The sequence below is a fragment of the Vicugna pacos genome, chromosome 5 (genome assembly GCF_048564905.1).
Source record: "Vicugna pacos chromosome 5, VicPac4, whole genome shotgun sequence".
Classification (NCBI taxonomy): Eukaryota; Metazoa; Chordata; class Mammalia; order Artiodactyla; family Camelidae; genus Vicugna; species Vicugna pacos.
In genome coordinates, this window is record NC_132991.1 from 389,899 (window position 1) to 415,084 (window position 25,186).

The 25,186-nt window shown below is 40.8% G+C and overlaps 1 protein-coding gene across 1 annotated transcript in view; it reads right to left on the minus strand.

The window, feature by feature from the left end:
* Positions 1-25,186, minus strand: part of LOC140696301 (ankyrin repeat domain-containing protein 26-like) — a 52,639-nt gene that overhangs the window by 17,016 nt on the left and 10,437 nt on the right. The window contains exons 2-13 of the mRNA XM_072960717.1: positions 18,664-18,771; positions 17,882-17,996; positions 17,550-17,723; positions 14,218-14,324; positions 12,771-12,908; positions 11,239-11,321; positions 8,999-9,151; positions 8,308-8,359; positions 7,858-7,927; positions 4,822-4,894; positions 1,165-1,238; positions 533-674 (exon numbers count right to left, since the gene is read on the minus strand). Coding sequence (XP_072816818.1) covers positions 533-674; positions 1,165-1,238; positions 4,822-4,894; positions 7,858-7,927; positions 8,308-8,359; positions 8,999-9,151; positions 11,239-11,321; positions 12,771-12,908; positions 14,218-14,324; positions 17,550-17,702 — 1,045 coding nt within the window. The 5' untranslated portion in view covers positions 17,703-17,723; positions 17,882-17,996; positions 18,664-18,771. The remainder of the gene's footprint in view (positions 1-532; positions 675-1,164; positions 1,239-4,821; positions 4,895-7,857; positions 7,928-8,307; positions 8,360-8,998; positions 9,152-11,238; positions 11,322-12,770; positions 12,909-14,217; positions 14,325-17,549; positions 17,724-17,881; positions 17,997-18,663; positions 18,772-25,186) is intronic.

A 25,186-nucleotide genomic window follows, 5' to 3' on the forward strand; every position in this document is an offset into this window, starting at 1 on the left:
TAATCTACATCTCATTTCCAGGACACTAGCAGACTTTTTTTTTTACATTGAAAAGCTGATTCTAAAATTCATGTGGAAAAAGGGGTAATAAAAGGAAACAAGATGAAGCCAGAGCACTGTGGCCTTTAACCATGGAGCTACGAGAAGCAGGAGCTGGATTTTAGGCAAGGAGGTAACAAAGACCTGAATTTTAAAAACTGTCTAGTAATCCCGGTTGCGGGGTAGACCAAGGTCCCAGGAGGCGGAGCGGCGGCGAAGAAAGTCCTGAGGTGATTTCAGCGTTCTAGGAGGGAAGCAGTGATGACCTGACCTCGGGTGAAGGCGTAGGGGCAGCAGAGTCAACAGAAAGCACAGGGAGAGGGGCGGCCACAGCCCCTGGCTGGCAGCGCACACGTCTGCTTCTGCTTCAACACAGAGCAGGCCTCTGAGACGCCGCGGCCTGTGACGCAGCCGCGCTCCCCGGGCAGCGCTGGGTGTGCACGCGTCACCGCGAGACGCTTGAACAGGCTGTGCAGTCACACGGGGGGCCTACCTTCACTCTCCGGGCCAAGTCGTTTGATTGGCCTCAGGGTGTCCTTAAAATTATGGAAAAGCGACTCGGAATCCTCGGAAGCTCTCCCCGGTGACAGAGTTAAGTCATCGAGGAAATCCGCAGAATTCATCTGCTCTTTGACCTACAAGTAAATAATGCTATTTCACAGTGTCTCCAACATAGTTATAAAATATGCTCAGTGTACAGAGGTGATAGATATCCATCTTTTTATGAGAGCAAAAACACAGACACTTCTCGAAAGAACTGATTTCTGTCAAAAGGCTAACTTTATCAATAGTGTTTCTAAGTGATTTTTAAGTAAATGTTTCTACAACAAAGAGGATTTTCTGTTTTTCCACTCTATCTTTTATAATTTTTTTTACTACAGGAAAACAATATTCAGGAAGGTTTTTTCGCCTCAATTCCAAGGATAAAGTTTAACTATAAATGATTATAGATCCTAACGATACTTTAAGTTTTCTAACTAGATAAAATGCTATTAAAAACTAACTATTAAATAATTATTTATTGACTCTAAAAGTCTAGTTTGAAAGGCAACTTTTTTTGAACTGTGTTATTAAAGCACAGAAAACAGTATTAAACCAGAAATTTAAATTTACATTTTTACATACCAGTGAGTAGTTATTTTCACTTCCATCAAGTCTTTCTTCCTCTTCCTCAGATGTCCTTTCTAAGTCTAGGTCTGCTGAAAAATGAATATGCTTAGTTAAAATTCACTACTTAGAACAGCTAGATAAAAGGCATCATCTTTATAAAAACATAAAACACATTTCATCAATTGATAGTTCAAATTAAGCTTAATCTTTAGCTGGATATTTACTTCTTTAAGAAATACTTCTAATTATTTAAAACTTCAACAAACTGGGAAATACTAGATGTTACCAGATTAAAGGCATACAAACATCTCAAAGTTTCACTCACAAATTGATTCACCAGACATGAACAAAACAAAGAGAAATAAAACAAAATTTAAAAATACAGTAGAAATATACAAAGTCACGATAGACTCTATTCTCTACCTCCTAACAGTACCTCTTTAACAACATACCAAGCTTCAAGAGCAATGTTATTCATGGTTTCCAAAATTACTGCTACTTTTTATGCTTTTATCTTTCCTTTATCTGAAATGTTTCCCTCTATTGTTCTGACAAGTTCCTTTTCCTCTTTGAAGACTCAGCCTGCTCTGTGAAGTCCTCCTTGATTACAGCTGTCTTTCTGCAGAGACACAGGGATCTCTTTCCTTGGAGTTACCTTGGTACTTCACAGATTTTTCTAGTGTGTCTTCACCAGCTGAACTGCAAACTATTTCTTTACATGTCTATCCTCTTTGCTCCTCTGCTGCCGAGGACAAACTCTTAAAAGTATCTTTGTATAAACAGTATTTATTAGAAAAACTTTGAGTTTATAGCTTGTAGTCACTACTATAGGAGATAACTGAGAATCTTTTGTAAATACGACAGTAATTCTACAGGTAAGGAAAGAAAAGATAAAACTATAGGAGCAGAAAAAACATTGTATGACTTATTATTACAGCTCTGATTATATCACTGATTAAGGCACTAAATTAATTGGTATATACAGTAGAACACATATTAGATGTGGTTAATCAACAGACTGGGTATCCTAGAAGAATTAGAATCGATATTCCATATATTATTTTTAAGTGATAAAGCACTCCTTAAAAACCAATATCCTTTTCAACCTATCAATCCATTACAAATAATAAAACAAGCTGATATACGATGTGGACACAGTTAAGAAGGAGGTCCTGTGTAGCAAATCCCCAATGTCTGCCACTACCGCTGGGAAAGCCACTTCTAAAATACAGAAAGGCAGAGAATATACTAGAAATATTTTGATATTTAGTTGCAGAGGTGCTTTTTCAGTTACACTGAATATGGCTATAACAAACATTTATAAATTCAGAGCTAGATAAAAATAAAGCTAAGAAATCGTATTTTCAGAAGGGAATCTTTGGATGTCCACCTAGGTTTCCCAACTAGTCACAAAGCTCTAGACATCACTCTCCTACCCGCTCTCAGGACTGTGCTAAACACTAGTCTGAACGAACTTACTTTCTCCTAATTCCCTTTGCTATTTAATAAGTTGCTTTGTCAGAGGATGAATGTAAATGTCATGCCAAAAGGTATTGTCCAGTTGTAGGTTTCATAAAAGGAGTAAACACAAAGGAGATCCTGCCACAAAATGATTTCTGCAAAGTCAGAGTATGGTGAAGCCACGCACAGGTAGGCCATGGCTAGCTCTCTGTGCTGCTTTATTACCTTCTTTGCTGCTTCTGTTCTCTGGCAGCCGTGACTCACACAGGCCATGGAGCGCTGCATTTTCTGACAGAGATACGGCTCTAATATTCATCCGGTCTTTGTCTACTAGGGCTGTCTGCATCAGTTCTGTGGGTGTTGACTGGTTTGTGGTCACTGATTGTGATACCAATGGACATTTATCAACTTTCAAATGCTTGGCTCTTTTACCAGCCGCATTATTGAGGCTCAAACTAGTAGAATCCCCGTCTGAAGTTTCCACTTATTAGAATGTGAATAACAAAACAAACTTGACTAACTTGTACGAATTCTCTTCCCAGAGCAGCAGCCCCACGTCCTCCTCTCCCCCCAAACGCACTGCTCTTTCCCAGCTGGTTGTACTTTACATGTCATTGCTGTTCACATAGGGAACCACTGTCTCTCTTTTTTCTACTTTTAATTTCCTAGTATTACTTATTTGGATTCACTCATCACTCTCTATAAAACAGTCTATATTCCGTAAGAGCTTTATGAATAATTATGATTCTTCAACATATGAATTTTTTCATTAACAAAATGTATGTCTAACCAGCCATTTACCAGACGTTTAAATATGCATGGCAGTATTGTGTCCTAGAGACACGGGCTTTAAGAAAACTTTTACTGAATGGTACTACTTACATTACAATGAGACAGTCTTTCCTCAATATACCAATATCTTCAGAATTCTTACCTTAAGCCTTGGATAAACATCATAAACTTACATAAGAAAGGATAGCCTTGAGTGACTAATTTTTTCCATATAAAAACAGGGTAAGTCTAGGTACAAACTAGATCCAAAGAGTACGGGGTGCCACGAGACAGGAAATATGTAATAAAAATGTTTTCCTTTTCATAAAAGAATTAAGTTGTCAGACTTAAACTTTTAGAGACAAGTTAAAGAAAAAAAGGCAAGAAATGTAGAAATGAACTTTAAAGCCCGTTTCATCACAAGGGCCCCTTTATCATTTCACATCCATGAGCCCTGTTTAAAACAGCAGTTCTCAGGTGCCATCTGAGAAGCCCTGAAGCCCCAAGTTCCCTCCATCTAGGGAGTCCAGGAGGTCAAAACTAATTTCACAATAATACTGAACGCTATTTTCATTCTCATTCTCCGTTAAGTGTGCTGTGGAGGTTTCCAGATACATGACATGTGATAACATCATAGCTCTAATGGCTAATGGAATGTTTCTGTGTGCTTGTTTTTTAAATCTTTCAGTTTTATTTTCTAATATACTAAACATCAATAGATACAACCCACTTAAAAGTTCTTCAGAATTCTCAATAATTTTTCATAGTATAAAAATATCCTAAACCCCAAAACTTTTAGGATTATTGTTTTAAAAGATCATGTCTACCAAATACTAAGGCAGGACCAGTAACTTCCATCATTTTTAATAAGCAACAACACGACACCACACACACACACTCTCCTAATCAAAACATCCAGTTGGCTTAAGATCTTTGGGCTAGGGAAATAGCTCAGTGGTAGAGCACATGCTTAGCATGCACAAGGTTCTGGGTTCATTCCCTAGGACCTCCATTAATAAATAAATACAGAAATAAGTATCATCAATCTGATAGCGCTCGATGAAATAATTAAAGTGAGATATGACTGACATATTAGCAAGTGAAGCTTTACCCCACGTAACGGTCAGAATTCAATTAAGCATTTTAAAACTCTGGAAAAATCTTAGAACCTAATAATCAGTCTCTCAGAATCCCTGAGAAGTACAGGGACTCCAAACTGAGCACTTTGGTGTCTCCCAACATCAATAGAAACATCCGAGTCAAAGCTGACATTTAAAAAATCTATTTCTTATGCTAATATATATATTTTCAAACATGGATACCGATCATAACATCTGCCTTACTTGTGTCACCTTTCAATTAAATTTGAAAAAATAAAAGGAATTAGGAATAAGAAGACTGTACTTCATTTCATGGTTAAATTTGTATTGCAAAACTTACCTGGTTTGAATCTTTGTAAATTCTTCATTGCTCCTGTCTTTTTAGGAACAGAATCTTTCACTCCAACTGCAGGCTGAATGGTTTTTGAAACAAATCGATTAATAATGTACCCCAAATGAGAACTCCCCATGCCCACTCTAGCTTTCCCATTTTATTGTCCTTCAGATTTTAAAAAAAGTGTCCTCAACATTTCAGTAAGTCACTAGTGGTCACTGTGATCATTCTGTCTTACATTTCTATAGCACCCTTTACAGTTGACAATGTGTTTTCACATTTGTTACCACATTTTTATTCATGACACATAACCTGAGAGGTAGGTATCAGTACCGTGTTTTTGAACAAGGTCACTGACATTCAAACAAGTCAGACAAGTGTTTCCAAGATCCCACAGTGGGTCAGAGCCAGGATGCTACGTCTGCTGACTTCAAGTACAGTGCCGTGCCACTAGGCAGGAGCTGCTGAGATCCAAGAGTTCAGGCTCTTTTAACCTCTTCCACGGCTATCACCTTGGAATAGGTCACCTCTACCCTGCACTTAGCTTCCTTCAAGTCCGGTCGCCATAAAGGTACTCAGTGCACGCTATTTTCCCTACCCGAAATGGGCTGTCCTCAGTGAAACATCACTCAACCAAACTGCTGCTATTTTAACCCCACATACTTATTACTATTCCCCATGCTTTTGCTTCTCCTGAAGTGTTCTTTGCAGCTCTAATTGACAATCCAAATATAATAATACCTTGAAGTCACAAGCACTGTCTTTTCAAGGTCAAAGTGGTTAAACAAACAAACAAAAACACCATTTTTTTGTTTTTTTAGTACAACCTGTTTCTCTCTGAATCTCACTAACAGTTTGACACATTCATTTGTAACAAAGAAACAGCTGGTCCCAGGCTGACCAAGAACTATTTTCTTTAGTTTTTAGAAAATGTAACTTCAGAACCCAAGCCAATTCCCTATGACTTCTAAGCCTTGGTTTTTGCACTACATACACCAGTTTCATTAGGTGAGTCTGGAAAACTAACAGAAGCGCAGTCTGCAGTGGTATGACATGTGGCACGGAATGACTTTACTAAGTTTGGGTTAAAAAGGAAAAAATTTTCCTGGGCAAATGTAAAAGTGAGAAAGTGAAGTCAAAACATCTCTCCATATATGTTTTAACATGACTAGTCAAGTACAAACTTAAGGCAAGAAAAAAAGGAAAATGTAAGTATAACAAGGTATGTGGAGGAGTACATATATTTCAGCACTTATATATAATAGATTGGTGATGTATCAGTATTGTTAGGGATATACTATGAATGAAAGCCTCTGTTTTACCTTTTTATTATATATATAAAATATATAAATTACATATGCAAGTATATATATTATTCTTCAGCAAATTTTATAAAAATATCAAAATATATGATATATAAAACAAAGGCCTTTGTTCAGAGTATATCCCCAATAATACTGACTTGTATTACTCTACAACCGTTTGTTTGTGAATACTACTATAAGTAAGAGTTCAATTTTGTCACTAGAAGTCACTCAGTTGAACATGGTCATCTCTCACTACCTGAGCACTGTGAATTATTACTAGAGAGAGAGAAAAATAGATTTTAGAAAGTTCCTAACACATCAACTTTCCACCTAGACAAAGAACAGGTACAGGATTCTAAGGATAATATATAGCTTGAAAAGATAGATTGAATGGAACATGAGAGGGGGCTAAAAAGGTTAAAAAGTTTTCATCTCAAATTCTAAGTTCACAATTGGTAGATACTGGAAAACAGACTGTAACTTATTCCTATTCATCATATACTTCTTATCTATTTCTTTGGCATTTATGACATATTTCCTGTCATAACAACTGAACTTTTACAACCTAAACAAAGGGAATAGAAATTTAAGTCGTATTTTTAGAATTCAAATAGATTTCATTATGACATAGTACGCATATTATATTACCTGTACCATCAAATGGATTTCATTACGATAGAGTGTGCGTGTTCTATCACCTGCAGCATGGTGCAGAAGTCCATGTCTCCTCATGCACTCACATTCAGAAAATACTAAAATGCTTCTTACACTTAAGACCTTATTCTAGGTGCTCCAGGAAATGCACAATTACGTTCCCTAATCTCTAGCGGTGTATGCTGATGCAGGGGTAATAAAATGAATATGTAAATAACTATACTACAAAGTATCTGAAACTTGAAATTTTAGAATGGGACACGAGGACTGGACATACTTTTTTAAACTATAATACAAAAGAATTCTGAAGTAGGTTTCATCATATGGTTGTTATTAAGAGTCTACTTTGAGAGCTGGTTGTTATTTCAGGGAAAACATGTATTCTTCAATTAGATGAAGAGTTTTGAATATACTCTTAATGGGATAATTTAGAAAACACAGAGGAATCTATATTATGGATTTTGAGAAACAGAATTTTAATTTCTAAATTTCTATAATTTCAACTATTATTTTAGTCTTAATGCAGAACCAGAGATAGAAATAAAGTAAAACAAACAAACAAACAAGACAAAAATCTCTTTCCTCACAACTCTCTGATACCAAAATAAAAAGTGTCCAAGGGGGAAAAAAAAGACACACGCTACACAGTTTTGGAACTGAAAGGCCCCAGGAAGAGTCCATGATTATCACAGTAAGTAGCTGTGTGCACTAAAGATGTCACTGAGGCATGAGTGTTATACAAGTGCCGTCAGTGTGGTTTAGAAGTCAAAGAACCCTCATCCTTGGCCAAGCTTCACACTTCCTCTATTGTGGGAAACCTTTTCACAGTACAGTTTTCCTGTCACTATATATCTTCTAGTCCATTTTGCTTCAGCCTTATCTTCAGTATTTACCAAAGGAAAAAAAAAAAGAAAAAGAAAAAAATCAACCTGCCATATTTTTATAAAATGGTTTATTCTGACCAACTTTCTAACACAAACATAAAACAATGAGAGGCAGACCACTGCTAAATTTTAAGAGTAAATACTACACAAAACTAAATTCAGAGCAGAAAAATTAATTTCACAAGAGAACACTTTACCTTGGGAGCAAGATCTAAGTCATCATCTGATGTAGGCCTTGAATCATCAGTATCATGTTTGCGTGAAACTCTTTGGAGCAAAAATACACATCAAAAATGAGTGAGTTCATTTCTTTTAACAAACAAGTCATAAAAGTCTATGCTGAGGGATAAGAAAGCAGATTTGGGAGCCAGGCTGCCTGATGGTCAAGTCACAGGTCAACTACTATGCTAACCATGGAATCATGGGTCAACTAGTCAACCTCCTTAAGCTACAGCTGCCTAGTCAACTAACAGTAAGCTGTAACAGCACAGCTACTCTGCAAAGCTGTTGTGGTGACTGTTCAAGGTAACAAATGCCAAGTACATAACATGGTATCTAACTCAGAGCAGGACACTCAACAAGCCTTGTTTCTTTTCTCTGTGATCCCTCAGTCAACATGTAATTTTTAAAAATCCATAAAATCCTACCTGATGACAGAGGTATCTTCATGACTCGGTGAAACGTCAACCACTAAATCCGCTATTAAAGAAAAAAGTAAAATAGACTTCGTATCAGCAATAGAAAAATACAGAATATTGAAAGTATAAGACCAATGTTCCGTTAACAAGCATTCCTTTGGGACCACACCTGGAGACTACACACTTGAGTGAATACTGAGTATACTCCTGGTAGGTAATTAATGCATAAAAACCACTTCCCCTCCTTTATATTTACCAAAAAAAAAAAAGGGGGTGTTTAACCAAATTTGGTATCTTGAAGTGAACTGCTGTTTACAAGGAACAAAATCCCAACCAAACTTTACGAGACTCACAAAAGAATGATAATCATTAGTAGAATCAGTATCATAAACTGACAACGTCAAGCTCACACAGAGTGGTGTTTCTGGACGACACCCATGGGACTAACCCACCCTGCCATTCGGCTTTGTCGGCCTCGTGTTATCTGGGCACGGTCATCCCTATTCGCTCACATACGGTCTAGGGCTGCCTTCACACTGCACTGGCAGACATGAGTAGATGTGACAGACACCACATGGTCTAAAATATTGACTCTCTGGCCCTTTATAGAAAAAGCTTGTGCCCTTTATAGAAAAAGCTTGTGCATCACTGCTTTATGTCATAACCAGGAAACCCTAAGACTCAAATCGAATCTTCTTACTCTTCTGCTCAACATTCTTCAGTGGATCCATGCGGCTGCCATTGCTGGTTCCCAACTTGACAACCATTTCTTCTTTTTCATCCTTGTCAGACAATTGCAACTTTTCTTGGATGTTTTCTGCCCCAGTATGCGAAGAAGGTAAACTCTTCTTAGCTGCAAAAAGAGAAATGATTATTCTGCGGTCATCACAGTAACTACATCTCCTTCCCCTGTGGCTGGTTTAGGCATGAGCATGCGATGTAGCCCAGCCAGTAAGATGCGAGGGGAAGTCTACCGGAAGCGTCTCTGTTTTCTTCCTCGTTAACAGGAAACATGCAGAGAGAAGCAGCCCTCCTCGCCTGCGGATACTGTCAGGTGAGAAGATGACGCTTGGAGCTGCTGCTAATCAGCAGACCAGGAAAGGCGACATCAAACACCAGCAGCCTCACAGCTGAAGGAGGGACAGCGTCTGGGATCCTGACGACATCACCGAACCTTCTAACCAATCCTGACTCCTGTTGCTGTAGCCACTGTTACTTAGGCCTCCTATTATTATTTGCAGCTAAAAGCATTCTGACACATCTCCCAAGGTCTACAGCAGACCTCCTCCTTTCTATAGTACCAGAAAGGCTTTCAGAAGAGTGCCTGAGCTAGGTAGTCACCTCGTTCCCAACCATTCCTACAGCATCCTTCCTGCACCAACAAAATGAAACTCATAGATCCTGCAAAGTTCACTGGCACATCTTAGCCTCTGCACCGCTGTCCTTTCTGCCAAATGTAAGCTTCAAAGATGTTCTGCCCACCAAACACTGCCCTTCTGCCTCCTTCCCTGGCAAACTTCTACTCGCTCTGCATGGCTTACCTGACATCCTACCCACTTTTAAAAAACTTCTTTCCTCACCATGGACTTAAAAGTATTTGGCACATATTAAATACCAATAAAAATACATATAAAGACAGCTACAAAGTCCTAGTGGGCTCTGGGACACAGGAAGCACAGAATAGAGTAAAGCAAATCATAGAAATGGTGACAACAGTAGCAAGCTCCCGGAGGCCAGGAGCTGTGCTTGTGACCTGTTTGCATTCTGCAACGTCACAGTGGCGCTCAGTACCTAAACGACACTTGAGAGTCGTCTGTTAAGTGGATGAATTAACAGATAAGAATGTTTTCTTTGAAAATCCTGTTTAAAAAAATACAGACATTAACCAGGGACAACTCTGCTGTGTTATGAGCACCTTGAAGACCAAAACTCTGTCTGTTCCAGCTTTGTATTTCCTGCAACAGAAGTTCTTTGCTTGATGCAGGTCTACCAAGTTAAATGTGCCCTCATACAGTTCAGACCGAACAGCACCCTAGGGGTCACATCTAGGCAACACAGCCTTCTTCTTCTTTTTTTTTTTTTTTTTTATGTGAAGCACTTCTTTGCTTTTCTTACAATTTGTTGAGTCCTGAATTGTGCTATTTGAGTATTTATTATGACAATCCTTTAACTAATGGCAATAGAAAATCTTGTTCCAACAAAACTTAGTTTCATGACAAGTATCCCCCAAAAAGAAGAAAACATCTGACTCTCATGAAGGCAACATATCTCATTCTGTTTGTACTTCTGGGGAATGCAATAGGTAAGAAAGAGACCTTGTTGGTGTAATGATGCGAAAAGTAACCCGTGCTTCTCAACAAGGCACTGCTTTCCTGACTTCTGCACTATCACTAGGTATCTTTAAAAAACAATCTCTTATTAGTATGCTGCACACTGGCCCAGCTATGCAGTTCTAATTGTTGGCCATTTGTTTACAGCACCAGGAAGGTATTGCTGAGCTCCCAGTTTTAAAGACAGTCACTTTTTAGTGAGACTAGTCACTATGCAATAACTAGCATTCATTTACCCGATGTAATCCATTTGCTATAAAAATCAAAAGATCCAGTTCTGTAACAAGGCCAGCTTGTTACAATGTTAGAGGAAATGTACAACAAAGTTAAAACCCTGTTTTTCTTATTTACACAAAGATATAATATGGGATTTCAGGAGCCATGATTAAATAAGTGAATTTCTTTTCAGACAATATTGTCTCAGATTTTAAATTACCTACAATTAACTTCTTAAATAATTCTGAATACTAGAGCATTAAGAAAAAATTAATGAAAAAAATAAAAACATACATGAAATTTACACAGGCTTTTTTCACTGCTCTTTCATTATCAAACTTTCCTCAGTCTTACTTCCTTATCTATGGTAGGCCCAACAAGAGTAACTTATTACCAGAACTCTGTCCTAGGTCGCTACTTTGAGGGGGAGTAGCTGGTATATTTCCGTCTCTGTAGTCGATAATCAGCTGGTAGAGGCTATGTGTAAAAAAATGGGATAAATATTACTACTTGAATACTAATGTGAAAAACAATTACCAAGTATATTAAATTCTTAGATTATTTCAGACAATATCAGAGGTAATATCAAAACTTCAACTGTCCAATAAACTTCAAATTTGTACGATCTACACTTTTAAATTTAGGATGCATAATTAAAAAAGAAAAAAGTAAGGTGAAGTACTCATGAACTGAGGGCAGTACAGCTCAGTAAGTTAACTAGAGCGAGCCTGACACATGGAAAGTGTCTCGAACTCAGAAGTCCCAGCTCTATAACCAACAGCTATTTGTTCCTGGAAAAGGTGCTTCTCTTCAGCTCAAACTCTTCCTTTATAAAACTGGGATCTTACTGTCTTGTTAGGCAGTTAGTTATTAATACTCATAAGAGTATTATGAAGATTTAATGAGATAATGTATCCCTCAGATGCTCAGAGAAATAGTGGAAGAATGGAATAATCTGTTCTTGAACTTTAATGCTGGAACTATTTGAGAATCCCAAATAAAACCCAATGTGTGTTTTTTTATAGGTGTAACATTTAAATGTGGCATTTTTCAGAAAATGTTACAAATTATGGTGATTAGCTGTTCTTCGTGGTTTATAATTCAGGACACCTCAGCTAGTATATCACTTGCAGCTAAACTCATTTATACATATATGACCTCATACAAGCGTATGTATGAGAACTAAACAAGCCGTCACGCTGAAGTTTACGTGTCGATGGCCACGAAGACCGCGGAAACTGGATCAGCACGGGCATCCCGGGAGCAGAGGTCAGGCACGACCTGACTGCAGGACCAGTTTCTTTTTCCTTTTCTTCTTTTAAAATTTTATTAAAGGTCTTTAGACAGCAACATCCAGACCCCAGACTCAGCTGCTGAGGAGATCCTGTTAAAACTAGTTTTAGTACCAACGCTGCAGCAACAGAATCAAGGGAAACAAGAGAACGATTAGCACGCCCTCGCCCCGCCCCAGTGCCTTGTGGGAGAGGACTGTCACTGTGGCCTCAGGGAATCCCTTAGGTTCCTGGACAATTCAAGAGGAAGATTATAGAAGAAAGTCCCCAAAGGAAAATACAGGATTTTCTGCTCTACTAAACATTTCAAGACCCAAATAACTAGTTAGAAAAATCAGATATGTGACATTATTTGGACCCCATGCATAGGGGTTACACTGGGATGAAGTGGAGACCAGTAGGACCCTAAGGATAAAGGTCTTACAAACCCTGAGATAAAGAACCCTGTGCCCACTGCTCCATCTCACTAGTCTGGCCTTTTGCTGGTTTCCAGCTGGTGATGGGGAGTGTCTCACTGCCATCCCCAAAGTGCCTGCTCCCAACTAGGAACTCTCACCTGCCACATAACAAGTGACAGTTAGGTCATTTCCAACCTCAGTTTAGAGATAACTGGCATTTTAATGTAAACACTTACTGTTTAAAACCATTACGAAAAGCATATCTTTCAGCAGACATTCCGTGTAAATCTCGAGAACTGGCATTAACTTGCTTCTGAAGCAGCAGCTTGACTGTGTCCGGCGAGTCATGAAACACAGCAAGCATCAGTGCTGATCTAAAATAAAAGAGACATCTCCACCCTTAGGAACTTAGCGTAACTCAAACAGTTAATTTGGTCTAGTTTACCAAGTTAATCTCCTGCCCACCCCTGGAGAACTGACCACTTACATGCTCGAGTGCTCATCTTTGCAAATGACCTCCAAGGCCACAATGGAGGGACAAAAAGGAAGCCTCCCATCCTACTTGGGTAGCACACAGTAGAAGGTGCTAATTTAAAGTCCTCTGATGGACAAGAAAGGATGCTGAGGTCACTTATCTGAAGTAGGTAAAGGTTTAAATAAAGGATTCCCCATGTCTTCTCTAGTCTGAAACATTTAATACTTTAAAGTCAGCTAGAGGTCAGGTAAGGAGAAGCTGTTTGCAGGCTGAAAACAGTAATATGAATAAAAATGGCAACAAAAATAGTACGGCTGCAGTGAATCACGCTGAGAAGCATGTGCCCGGCACTAACCTGAATAGTCTATGTATGGTCTTTCTTAGGCACAACCACCCTTGAAAGATGTACTATGACCCTCCTTTACGTGTCAGGAAACATATTAGTTGGTAATAAGTCATGTCCCCCAGGTAACACACCTGGCCAGCAGGAGAGCTGGGAATTCAACCTCGTCTGACTCTACAGCCCAGCTCTTTCCTGTTTATCATCCACCAATGACCTGTCTTCTTTAAAGGGAATGTTTATTCAATAATTCAAGCTATTTTTCTTCCTTCTACCATTATCAATTGAAAATAAAAACATCAAACTGTACTAGAAATGAAAAAGGATAAAACCTGATGAGCCCACAGTATCTGGTCATAGTTACTCTCTTAGTGACACTCACTTAGTGACAACCTAATAACATCAATATCCTTCAAAGAAAGTAATTTAAAGCAGAATCATCCAAAAGGCAAAACAAACTCCTCTCTGTTTGATATGCATCTTTAAAAAAAATATACACCAAGTAGAGGTTAAAAAAATTATAAAAGAATGAAGAAATTCAACACTGTCTCATAAGGTAAATTAAAATTAGAGTCCATACTAATAAAACTAAAATGAAATCCCTGAACTATCATCAGATCATATGACCAAAAAACTCAGGTTGCAAATGACAGCAGTCATTATTATAAAGGAAGATGAATCCTGCTGCATACCATTCTTTGTGACACCCAGGCAGAATAATTGCTTTTCTACCTAACTGATCATGTGTTGATTCCAAGTTAATCCTCTTCTTATTAAGTTAATCTTTCTGATTGGCTGTTACTGCTGTAGAACAACATTAAGATTAAACAAAAAAAGAGAGGGAGAGAGAGAGAACCCACAATTGTACCTTTCCAGCTTGTCGATTGCATGTACATTTGCCCCGCTGTCTATCAAAAATTTGACCATCTCTTCTTTGTTCTCCCTGATGGCGACTAAAAATGGTGTGAATTTATCCTGTAAAATAGTAAATACAGTTGATAATGTACAAAATTACATATACATTTCAAAACTGAATTTAAAAACTTGTCTCTGAACTTAAAACATATACTATAAAAAAGTAAATAACAAGCAGCCCCTTCCTCCTCGCCCCTCTGTGCCCCTTCTCTTTAAAAGGCTCCTCCTTGACCTCCTCGAAAGTTTCCCTGTGAAGTCATTCTCTGAAACTCACTTCAGACATTTGCTGGTTCCAAGAACCTTCGCTTCTTTCGCAGTGTGTATCAGGCATTCTTTAGTTACCTTACTGCTCAACTACTACTCCTGACACTCTAAACACTGCTCCAGAGAGAACCATTTAGCTACTGAATCAACTACATTTCTAAGGAGCCACGCTGAGGAGAAAGATACCATACTGTCTGCAACATGCATAACCTATCCAATTACAACTATGACTAATCTCATAAAGCTTGCAGACATTCCAAAGGGAATATGACTATTTGCATGTAAAGAAAAAGTTTTTCTTAAACCAACTTATAAATTCTAATTTGAAAAATTCCATCCCACTCTTAAGGGATTATTATAAAATATGAAGTAGACTATAAATTAATATAGACTGTCTTTAAAATGTTGAAATATTTACCAAAATATACAACAGGAATTGTAAATTCAAATGTTTACAGAGGCAACATAGGTGGCCCGATTAAGTAAAGGTCCCAGGTGAGGACAGCACACCAGAGAACACACGCCCCACTGAGAAGGGGCCACCTCTGCAGGGCAGACGGCACAGGAGCCTGGGCTCAAGGGGGACCAGATATGATTCTTTAGGAGAAGTTCTGGAGTGCAGATTTCTGCACAAGTCTCCTAAATTTTAAATGTTGACTCAATGTGTGGAGACAAACTGAGCATACCCAGGGCCATATTTAGTCTATAGCCCACTTGTGTTTTTATGTTTGCTGTGTTTCCAAACAGTTGGGCATAAATCAAGTATTTGTGTGTAAAACCTTGCCTTTCTGTAGAATCATATGTCTTACACACAAAAACACTGGGCCCCAACATGTAATAAAAATTGTGATTAAGACTCATAATATCCACTTCAAGAATTTTTCCAATGCCTGCTAAAACTACAATTTACCTGTATGTAATTCTCCCTGATTGTTAATCAAATGGATAATCAGTTCATAAGATGGCCGAAACTAAATTATTAAAACAATTCCAATTTGTTACTAATGTCATGGGTCTTGATGTTTAAAACTGCCATCTTGCATGGTATACTTATATACAATGGAATAGGACTCAGCCATAAAAAAGAATGAAATAATGCCACTTGCAGCAACATGGAAGGACCTAGAGATTATCATACTGAGTGAGGTAAGTCAGAAAGTGAAAGACAAATCCCATAGGCTATCACTCAATATATGGACTCTAAAATATGATACAAATGAACTTATTTACAAAGCAGAAACAGACTCACAGATATAGAGAACAAACTGGTGGTTACCAAAGGGGAAAGGGAATGGGAGAAGAACAAATTAGCAGTTTTGGACTAGCAGATAGAAACTGCTATATATAAAATAGATGAACAACAAGGTCCTACTGTATATACTACAAGGAACTATACTCAATATCCTGCAATAAACCATAACAGAAAAGAATATGAATATATATATGTATATACATATAACTGAAAAAGAATATATATAACTGAATAAGAATATATATATAACTGAATAAGAATATATATAACTGAATAAGAATATATATAACTGAGTAAGAATTTTATGTGTAACTGAAAAAGAATATATATAACTGAATAAGAATATATATATAACTGAATAAGAATATATATAACTGAATAAGAATTTTATATATAACTGAATAAGAATATATATATATATAACTGAATAAGAATATATATATAACTGAATTAGAATATATATATAGCTGAATAAGAATATAGATACATATAACTGAATAAGAATATATATATATATATATATAATAGAATCACTTTGCTGTACACCAGAAACTATCACAACACTGTAAATCAACAAGACTTTAATTTTAAAAAGCTGTCATCTTGATTATGCTAGGGCTCAGTGAATCTAACAGATATATTGCAAGAGTCTGTCACACAGCTTTAACCAAAAGAAGGCTCATGATTTCCTATTACTGCAATCAGAAAAACCCTGTTGACCTAATGACCTGGATGGGAACAAATGGTGCAAAATCTTTAAAGGGTCCGGCTCTACTTATTGAATCACTCACCACAACCAAGTTTCTAAGACTGTCTGAGTGCCACTGAATGATCAGTGGTTAGAAAGGAAAAGGAGCTATTCTTCAAGGCAATAGATGCTGCCAGTAATATTGCCAGGAAGAGACGGATAAAAGTCAGGCTAACACGGCTGGAAAGGAGAGCACTGAAAGAAGCAGCATCTATCAAACCCCTGCTCTTCCAGAGACGTCTTATTTTTGAGATCTGTGAATTTACATGTATTACATGTATCCATTCAATAGTCCTTAACCAAGGGTTGTATCAGAATCTCAGGGAAGTATTTCTAAATACCTGTATCCAGATGTGAGTAGACTTATTCAATCAAAATCTTCAGGGGAGAGCCAGGAGGAAAAGCAGGAGGACCAGCTGCGCTGTCACTTGCTCCCCACCTACAGCCACAGCCCCGCAGGGGAGATACAGCAGGCTGAGCATGGGAGACCCCAAAGTGAAGGTGTACATGGAGGGCCATGTGGCCACCAGCACAAGTGAATGCCCCTGCTGGCTGTCAAACATGACCTGACCTCACTTGCCCAGATTATAGAACCTGGGATCCTGGGGTGCTCAGGGCCTGTGGCTTGCTGCCTTCCCTGCCCAGGTGCAGTCACCCAGCTCTCCCTGCTGGGTCGCTGGGTTCCTTCCTCCTCCCACCCATCCCCAGGCAGGCAGCCCGCCCTTGCCATCACTTCACTCCCCGCAAGCCTTCATCTTCTGTAGGCTCTGAGCCTACCACCCACCCCCAGGCACTTCCTAATGGCAAGTTGCTCCTTCTGGGGTAGAAGTGCGGCTGGGAGACAGAGCTCTGCCCTTTCTGTGGGCACTACCTCTAGCCCCTGGCCTTGGCTTTGGAGTTGTTTCCATGATAACAGGGCCTGATGTATTCAGTATACATACTACTATATATAAATAAAGCACCTGTAGCTAGAAAAACCCCTGTATTTCAAATATCTTGTAAATAGTCAGTTGAGCTATACCTTGTTTATCGCCTCGATGTTTGCATTACAGCGGAGCAGCTCTGCTGCAATTGATGTTTCTTCAGCCAAGACAGCATAATGCAGAGCAGTGTTTTGACAGTTGTCTTCAAGATTCGGGTCAGCACCCTGTTTCAGCAGGATAGTGACACACATTTCTTTCTGGCATTGTACAGCCTGTTGGTATCATGCCAAGAAGCAGACTGTAAGTGCTAGGCATTCCAAGTTAACATTCCTCAAGTTCCAGCACTTTGTTACATTTAAAACAGATAAATTCATTTTTATTCTAAGTAAATCGAATCCATCTCACGTGGACACGGTTGGCTGCTACACACCTTGATGAGAGCTGTCTTGCTTTCCTCATCACGAGCATTCAGGTCACACTTCCACTGGACAAGGAGAGCCACCACTGATGACTGGCCGCTGGCACAGGCTAAGTGTAGGGCAGTCCTGTGAACATGAGAGGACTTTTTAGGAAATTAGAGTGTACTAGATCAAAGATACAGTTACTCGTGTAATTGTAAACATTCAACAGCATGCTATTCCTATCCCTTTAAAACTAACAGTCTTCTTATCTTAGTTCTTTCTATGGGGAAAGAACAATATTTATTAGCTCTTATTACTCACCACATTAATGGAAGAACTACCTGTTTGAATAGAAAGGGCATGCCGTTGAGATTCAGCTCAACTTGGGTCTGACTTCTACTTTAACACTCTTCCTTATTAGCTCTCACTTAGCCTGTCTGTGTTTCAATTTCCTCATCAACAAAATGGGCAAGAAGTAGTAGCTATCTTACAGGATGCCACTGCGATGCTTAAATGAAAAGCTATGCAAAGTGTCTGGCAGTTGAATAGCTCAGTAATTGTTAGATAATATTATAATTGTTACCATTACTATTTTACCAAGACAACATTTCAATTAAGTAAAATAACAGTTTATCTACTTTGCTGCTGCAAGGATGAGAGAGAACACTGTACTTCAATGATTCTAACATGCTCATTGTCTCACACTTCAACATCTCTGACATGGGAAGGCAATTTAAAATCCGTGTCTTACAACCACAGTTGGCATCTCCTCCCAGGCCCACCCCGCCCCGCCCCGCCCCAAAGCTGTTACCTGTTCTTCCTGTCTCTGCTGTCTACATTTTTCTTCCGTGACAGCAACTCCTGCACTGTCCGCGTGTCACCTAAATATGCGGCTTTGTGGAAGTCCTTTAGCTCACACCTATGGACATGATATCCAGGCACAGGCGTCTCACGATTCCTGCGCTCTCTCTGATGGATGCTGAAGTCCACCCAGCTCACGAACTGAGTGAGTCTCTTCTTCATCTGGCTTATCGCCTTCCAACACCACTCACTTCCCTCCTGGTCTCTTGCCACCTCCCAATCTCAGCGCTGGCGCTGCAGAAGAGCCACAGAGGTCTCGCTGCCACACCTTGGCTGTGAAGCTCAGCGGCTCGGAATGTTTGGTCCGGAACACTCGTAGCCTAGCAACAGCACTGACCCTCAACTGTCCCTCCAGAGCCAGTGTCCCTGTGAGTGTGCACAGAGGCCCAGAGGCCCAGGGTGCCCGGTGCACACGTGGGAGCCTAAGGCAATTCAAATCTCTGCAATTGCTTGTGGGCCATTTTGGATTCCCTTCAAAGGTTGGCGCTAGGTGGCTGAGTGTTCTGGGACATTTCCAGAAGTGAGGCTTGCCCCTGAGAAAGCCATGTTTGTATGCAACTGTGGTTAGAGTGAGGTGGAACCACAGGATGCTGAAGGCCTTTTTCCCAGAGAGCTCCCCACCAAAACTCTCTGTATCTCCTTATCCCTCAGTGTATTCCTTTCCCCATCCCTCTGGGCTCCAGCCAGTCTCCAGGGAATTTAGTAGAGGCAAACAGCAGAAAGCTGTTTTCATGGTTTCAGAGATTGTGGCAATATATATCAGTAAGTACAAACTTGAGAAACCAACACACGCTCTCCAGATGAAATAAAAATGTGTTTCCGCATGTCTGCTGGCCCTGCTCTGTGGCTCAGCCTTATGTTTACACGCTTTCTTCACTGTATTTTTTTTTTTTGCTTTTATTTCCACCAATTAAACCTTGAGTCAATCTGAGATTTATGTGGGAGCATGGTATAACATTTGAGAACTTTTTAACCACGTGACTATGAAGACACCACGTCAGTTACTCATCGAGGCCAGGCTGCTGGCTGACCACCTGCAGGAGAGGGGGAGGCAGGGCAGGCCTCTTCTTCCTGCCCACCTCCATCCTTCCTCCCTCAGCTGGCTAATTACGGCTTCTGGCCCTGCCAGGATCAAAACTGCAGGGGGCGGCAGAGTTCCTAAGTGGCTGACACTCCTGGGAGCTGGTCTTCAGTGGACTGGACCTGGCAAGTGTTTTGAAGCTGACTCTCTCAGGGGAATTTCTGGGCCCCCACCTGCAACTCCCCTGACCTAAGGGAATGTGGTGTTACCAACTTCCCCATTTAAACTATCTTTTCTATCAGCATACACTGTTATTGCCCTCATCTTATAAAAAAAGATGCGTTCACCCTCCAGCTGTGGCCCCATCTCTCTGCTCCCCAGCACACACGCCTCCTGCCCCTGCAAAGGAGCTGTTCCCATCCGCTTCCTCTGATTCCTCTCATTTTCCTTCCAAGCAAGCGTGTCCACTGACTGCAACTGCTCACGACAGGGTCCCCCGCCACCCACCAGGCGCTGACTCCCCGGGCAGCTCTCAGCCCTCCCCTCGCACGGCCCGGCAGCCACGCTTTCCCCTGCTGCTCCCCCTGACTTCCTCAAGCCCTTTCCTCATGGGGCTTCCCGGCTCTCAGGCTGCTCTGGTTTCCTCCCACGGCCCTGGCCGCTCTTCTCAATTCCAGCCCCTGAGTGCTGGCACACAGCACCCCTGAGGCTCAGCCTGCTGGCCTCTGCTACTGTCTGCTGCCGCCCGCATCAGCCTTAGGGCTCTATGTGTTCTCTACACGTTGGTAACTTCCAAACTGCCATTTCCAACCCAGACTTCCCTCCTGTATTCCAGACTCAAATGCCCATTGCCTCACAACGTCATCTATGGAAGTCTAATAGGACCTCTCCTGGGCCTGCCAGCAGCTGTCCTGCCCTCTCCTGAGCCTGCTCCCTCCTGCGCCTGCAAACTCCTGGGCCTGCACACTCCTGGGCTTGCACACTCCTGTGTCTACACACTCCTGGGACTGCACACACCTGTGTCTGCACACTCCTGGGCCTGCACACTCTTGTGTCTGCACACTCCTGCACCTTCACACTACTGTGTCTGCACACTCCTGGGTCTGCTCTCTCCTGGGCCTGGACACCCCAGGGACTGCACACTCCTGGGTCTGCACACTCCTGGGCCTGACGACTTCTGTGTCTACATGCTCCTGGGCCTGCACACTCCTGTACCTTCTCCCTCCTAGGTCTGCACACTCCTGGGCCTGCACACTCCTGTGTCTGCACACTCCTGGGCCTGCTCTTTCCTGTGTCTGCACACTCCTGGGCCTACCCTTTTCTGGGACTGCCCTCTACTGGGCCTGCTCCCAACTGTGCCGGCACACGCCTGGGCCTACACACTCCTGGGCCTGCCCTCTACTTGGCCTGCCCACTCCTGTGTCTACACGTTCCTGGGCTTGCACAATCCTGTGCCTACACGCTCCTAGGCCTGCACACTCCTGGGCCTGCACACTGCTGGGCCTGCTCCCTCCTGTGCCTCACACTCCAGGGCCTGCACACTCCTGTGCCTGCCTCCTCCTGTACCTGCACACTCCTGTGTCTGCACAGTCCAGGGCCTTCACACTCCTGTGTCTGCACACTACTGGGCCTGCAAACTCTTGGGACTGCACACACCTTGGCCTGCACACTTCTGTGTCTAGATGCTCCTGGGCCTGCACAGACTTGTGCCTGCACACTCCTGGACCTACACACACATGGGCCTGCACACTCCTGTGCCTGCTCCAACTTGAGTCTGCACACTCCAGGGCTGCACACTCCTGTGTCTGCACACTCTTGGGCCTGAACAATTCAGGGCCTGCCCTCTCTTGTGTCTGCACACCCCTGGGCCTGCACAGTCCTGTGCCTCCTCCCTCCTGTGCCTGCACTGTCCTGGGCCTGCACACTCCTGTCTCTGCACACTCCTGGGCCTGCACACTCCTGTGTCTGCACACTCTTGGGCCTGCACACTCCTTTGTCTGCACACACCTGTGCCACCACACTCCTGTGTCTACACACTCCAGGGCCTGCACACTACTGGGCCTACCTTCTCCTGGGCCTGCTCCCTCCTGTGCCTGCACTCTCCTGGGCCTGCACACTCCTGTGTCGGAACAATCCTGGGCCTACACACTCATGTGTCTACACTCTTGGGCCTGCACAGTACTGGGCATGCACACTCCTGGGTCTGCACACTCCTGGGCCTGCACACTCCTGGGCCTGCACACTCCTCGGCCTGCCCTCTCCTGGGCCTTCACAATCCTGGGCCTGCCCTCTCCTTGGCCTAAACACTCCTGAGCTGGCACACTACTGTGTCTGCACACTCCTGGGCCTGCTCACTCCAGGTCCTCCACACTCCTGTGCCTGCTCCCTCCTATCTCTGCACACTTCTTGGCCTGCACACTCCTGGGCCTGCACACTCCTGGCCTGCACACTCCAGGTCCTCCACACTCCTCTGCCTGCTCCCTCCTATCTCTGCACACTTCTTGGCCTGCACACTCCTGGGCCTGCCCTCTCCTGGGCCTGCAGACTCCTGGGCCTGCTCTCTCCTGGGCCTGCACACCCCTGGGCCTGCCCTCTCCTGGGCCTGCACACTCCTGGGCCTGCCCTCTCCTGGGCCTGCATACTCCTGGGCCTGCACACTCCTGGGCCTGCCCTCTACTGTTCCTGCCCTACTCTTGGTATACATTGCTCACTACTCTCAAAACCCTGAAAAGTTTCTCTTTAAATTATGGATTATTTTCCTAGTACTTTGACTCCTTTCTTGATAGTGACCCTGTAAAATCTAACATTTTAAAAGGTTTTTCACACTTCTTAGATTTTCCATCCTATTTAATAACACTGCAGCACATCCCAGTCTTTTGAAAATTATATTTATTTTGCCCTCCTATTCTTCTGTACATTGTGCTGATATTCTAGTGTTGTAGGTAGATTCCCCTTTATTTACTGGTAAAGGCGTAGGTCCTTGTGTTGTCACTACAGCTCTGACAATTGAAATGAGTCAGCTTATGTACATGCTGTGCTGTGCATCATGCTTTAGGGAAAAGATATCTATTCATGGGCCATTTATGCGGCTCCCAAGTCTTTCCAGGTGATCTGCATTCATCTAATCACTGAACTAGGTTCCTGCCTGCCTATTTGTTCCATGCTCTGGTACTCTGGCTCACCAGCAACGTTTTAAAGCCAGATTGTGTATACAATTTTCTTTACGTTACCAAGCTTGGGATTCTCACTTAACCCTTGATTTATATGTCTTCAAGCTTTGGCTCACACCCAGATCCAGGCAAGCCAGTCTTCTTGCATAGACTTGGTTCCAAAGACCAATCAAGTAAGGCATTTTTTGATATTGACTGAACACCAGAAAAGTGATATTTATCTATTGTAAATGAAGGCCACAAAATATGTACACTTGCTTTACTATTTACGAATACGAGGCCCTTAAAGGAGTTCTGTAATATGTCTGATAAGGAGTCAGTTGCTAATCTCTTGGTTTGCTGCACAGAATGAATTGTTTTGCTCGTTGCTTTTAAGATTTTCTCCTTGTCTTTTTAACTGTCTGTGCTGTCTAGTTGTGAATCTCTTATGTTTGTTCTCTGTAATGTTTGTTGAACTTAGGTGTGCAGATGAATGTTTTCTTTGAATTTTAAAAAGTTTTCAGGCATTTTGCCGTCTAAATTTTTTTGTATGTTTCTCTCTTCTGGTCTGCCAGTTTTGTGCGTGTTGCCACGTGTACTGGTGTACCACAGTTCTATGAGAAACTATCTTAATTTTTCACTGTCTGTCAGATTGGAGAATCGCTTTTGCCCTGTTTTCAACTTTACTAATTGTTCCTTCTGCCACCTCTAGTGTGTTGTTGAGACCCAACAGTGAGTTTTAGTTATTGAATGTTTCAATTTTAAAATCTTCATTTCTTTTCCCTTAATGTAAGTTTTATCTCTTGCTGTTATCATTGATTTCTTGAATCAGTGTCATCATACTTTCCTTTAAATCTTAAACATAGTTTTCTTTGAATATATTTATAATACTTTGTAATATACTAGTACTATAGTACTTGTATTCTGAGAACATATTTATAACAGAAGCTTTGATTTTCTTCTAAATCCAATAGCTGAGCTCCCTCAAGACAGCTTCTCAAAAACAAATGTTTACTAAAAGTGATTATTAAAAAAAGATGACTAAATGAGCATAAAGTTATCAATGTGAAGGACTGAGATACAGAAGTAGTGTGTTTGTGGAAAACTTTCTTTTTGATACCAGTTTAGGAATTTTCTCAGCACATTTTGTGTATTCACTCTTGTGTGTGTGTGTGCCATTAAGAGAAAGAATTAGTGGAAATAGAAAATAATCTCCTGTAATCTTCAATCTTCTTCACAAAACTGTTCCTATGACATCCTTTACTCTTTTGCTAATAATGCCATGTTCAAATACGATACTAATTTATATATATCCACAGTTTCAGATACCTTAGTTCGGATCAAGCAAATAAGAAAAAAAGATACGAACTGAAAATAAGAGACAAGCTGGAAAAGTATAAAGTGTATAATGTGTAGATATATGAAATCTTTATCTATTACAAATAATTAAGTATAAGCATGTTTTTTTAGTTTACTTTATGTGACACCATCTGCATAATTCAGCAAGTCATCACTTTTCCACAGCACTTTATTACATGTCGATGAGAAGCTTTGCATTGTATCCTCTAGGCCAATGTATACCTTCAAGCACAAAAATTACGAAGTCTATTCTTAGAATCATTTCTCCCCACCAAGGCCAAAGCTTTCATTTGTACCTCAGTGCATCTATTCTTTAGGATAAGTACTCTTCTATGAATTTATTCATCAATTAACTTCTGATGGGTTAGCCCTATAATTTTTTCCCACTGAATCCAAGCAATAAATACATTCAAATTAAAACATTCTACCACTTAAGTCTTACTATATTTTAATATTTAACAACGTTTCTTTAACCTCAATTTATAGGTTAATACTATTACTGTGTATTATCTGAATTTAAAACTGAACATTTTTGATGTATCCTTTACCAATATCTGTAAACTGAGCTACAAGTGTAGGGAGGATGGGATAAGTTTATGAGCACTGTAGAACTCAATGGCTATGAGTAGTTACTATGTTTGTATATTTAATTTGAAAAACAACCTTAGTTCTCCTATTAACATTCTGCATAATTCTTTCCAAGATTTATTTTCATCAACGTGTGTGTGTGTGTGTGTGTGTATGTATACATATATGTGTATGTGTACGTGTGCTTATGCTTATAGACAGAGATTTATACTCATGGATCTAAGAATAAGCAGGCTTATATATAGGCCTGTACGTCTGAATTTCATCTGACTTGTGTCATTAACATTTCACTGACCACTAACTACTAACCAAAATTTGATTCTTAGTATGTGTTTCATATACGCAACACTTAAGTC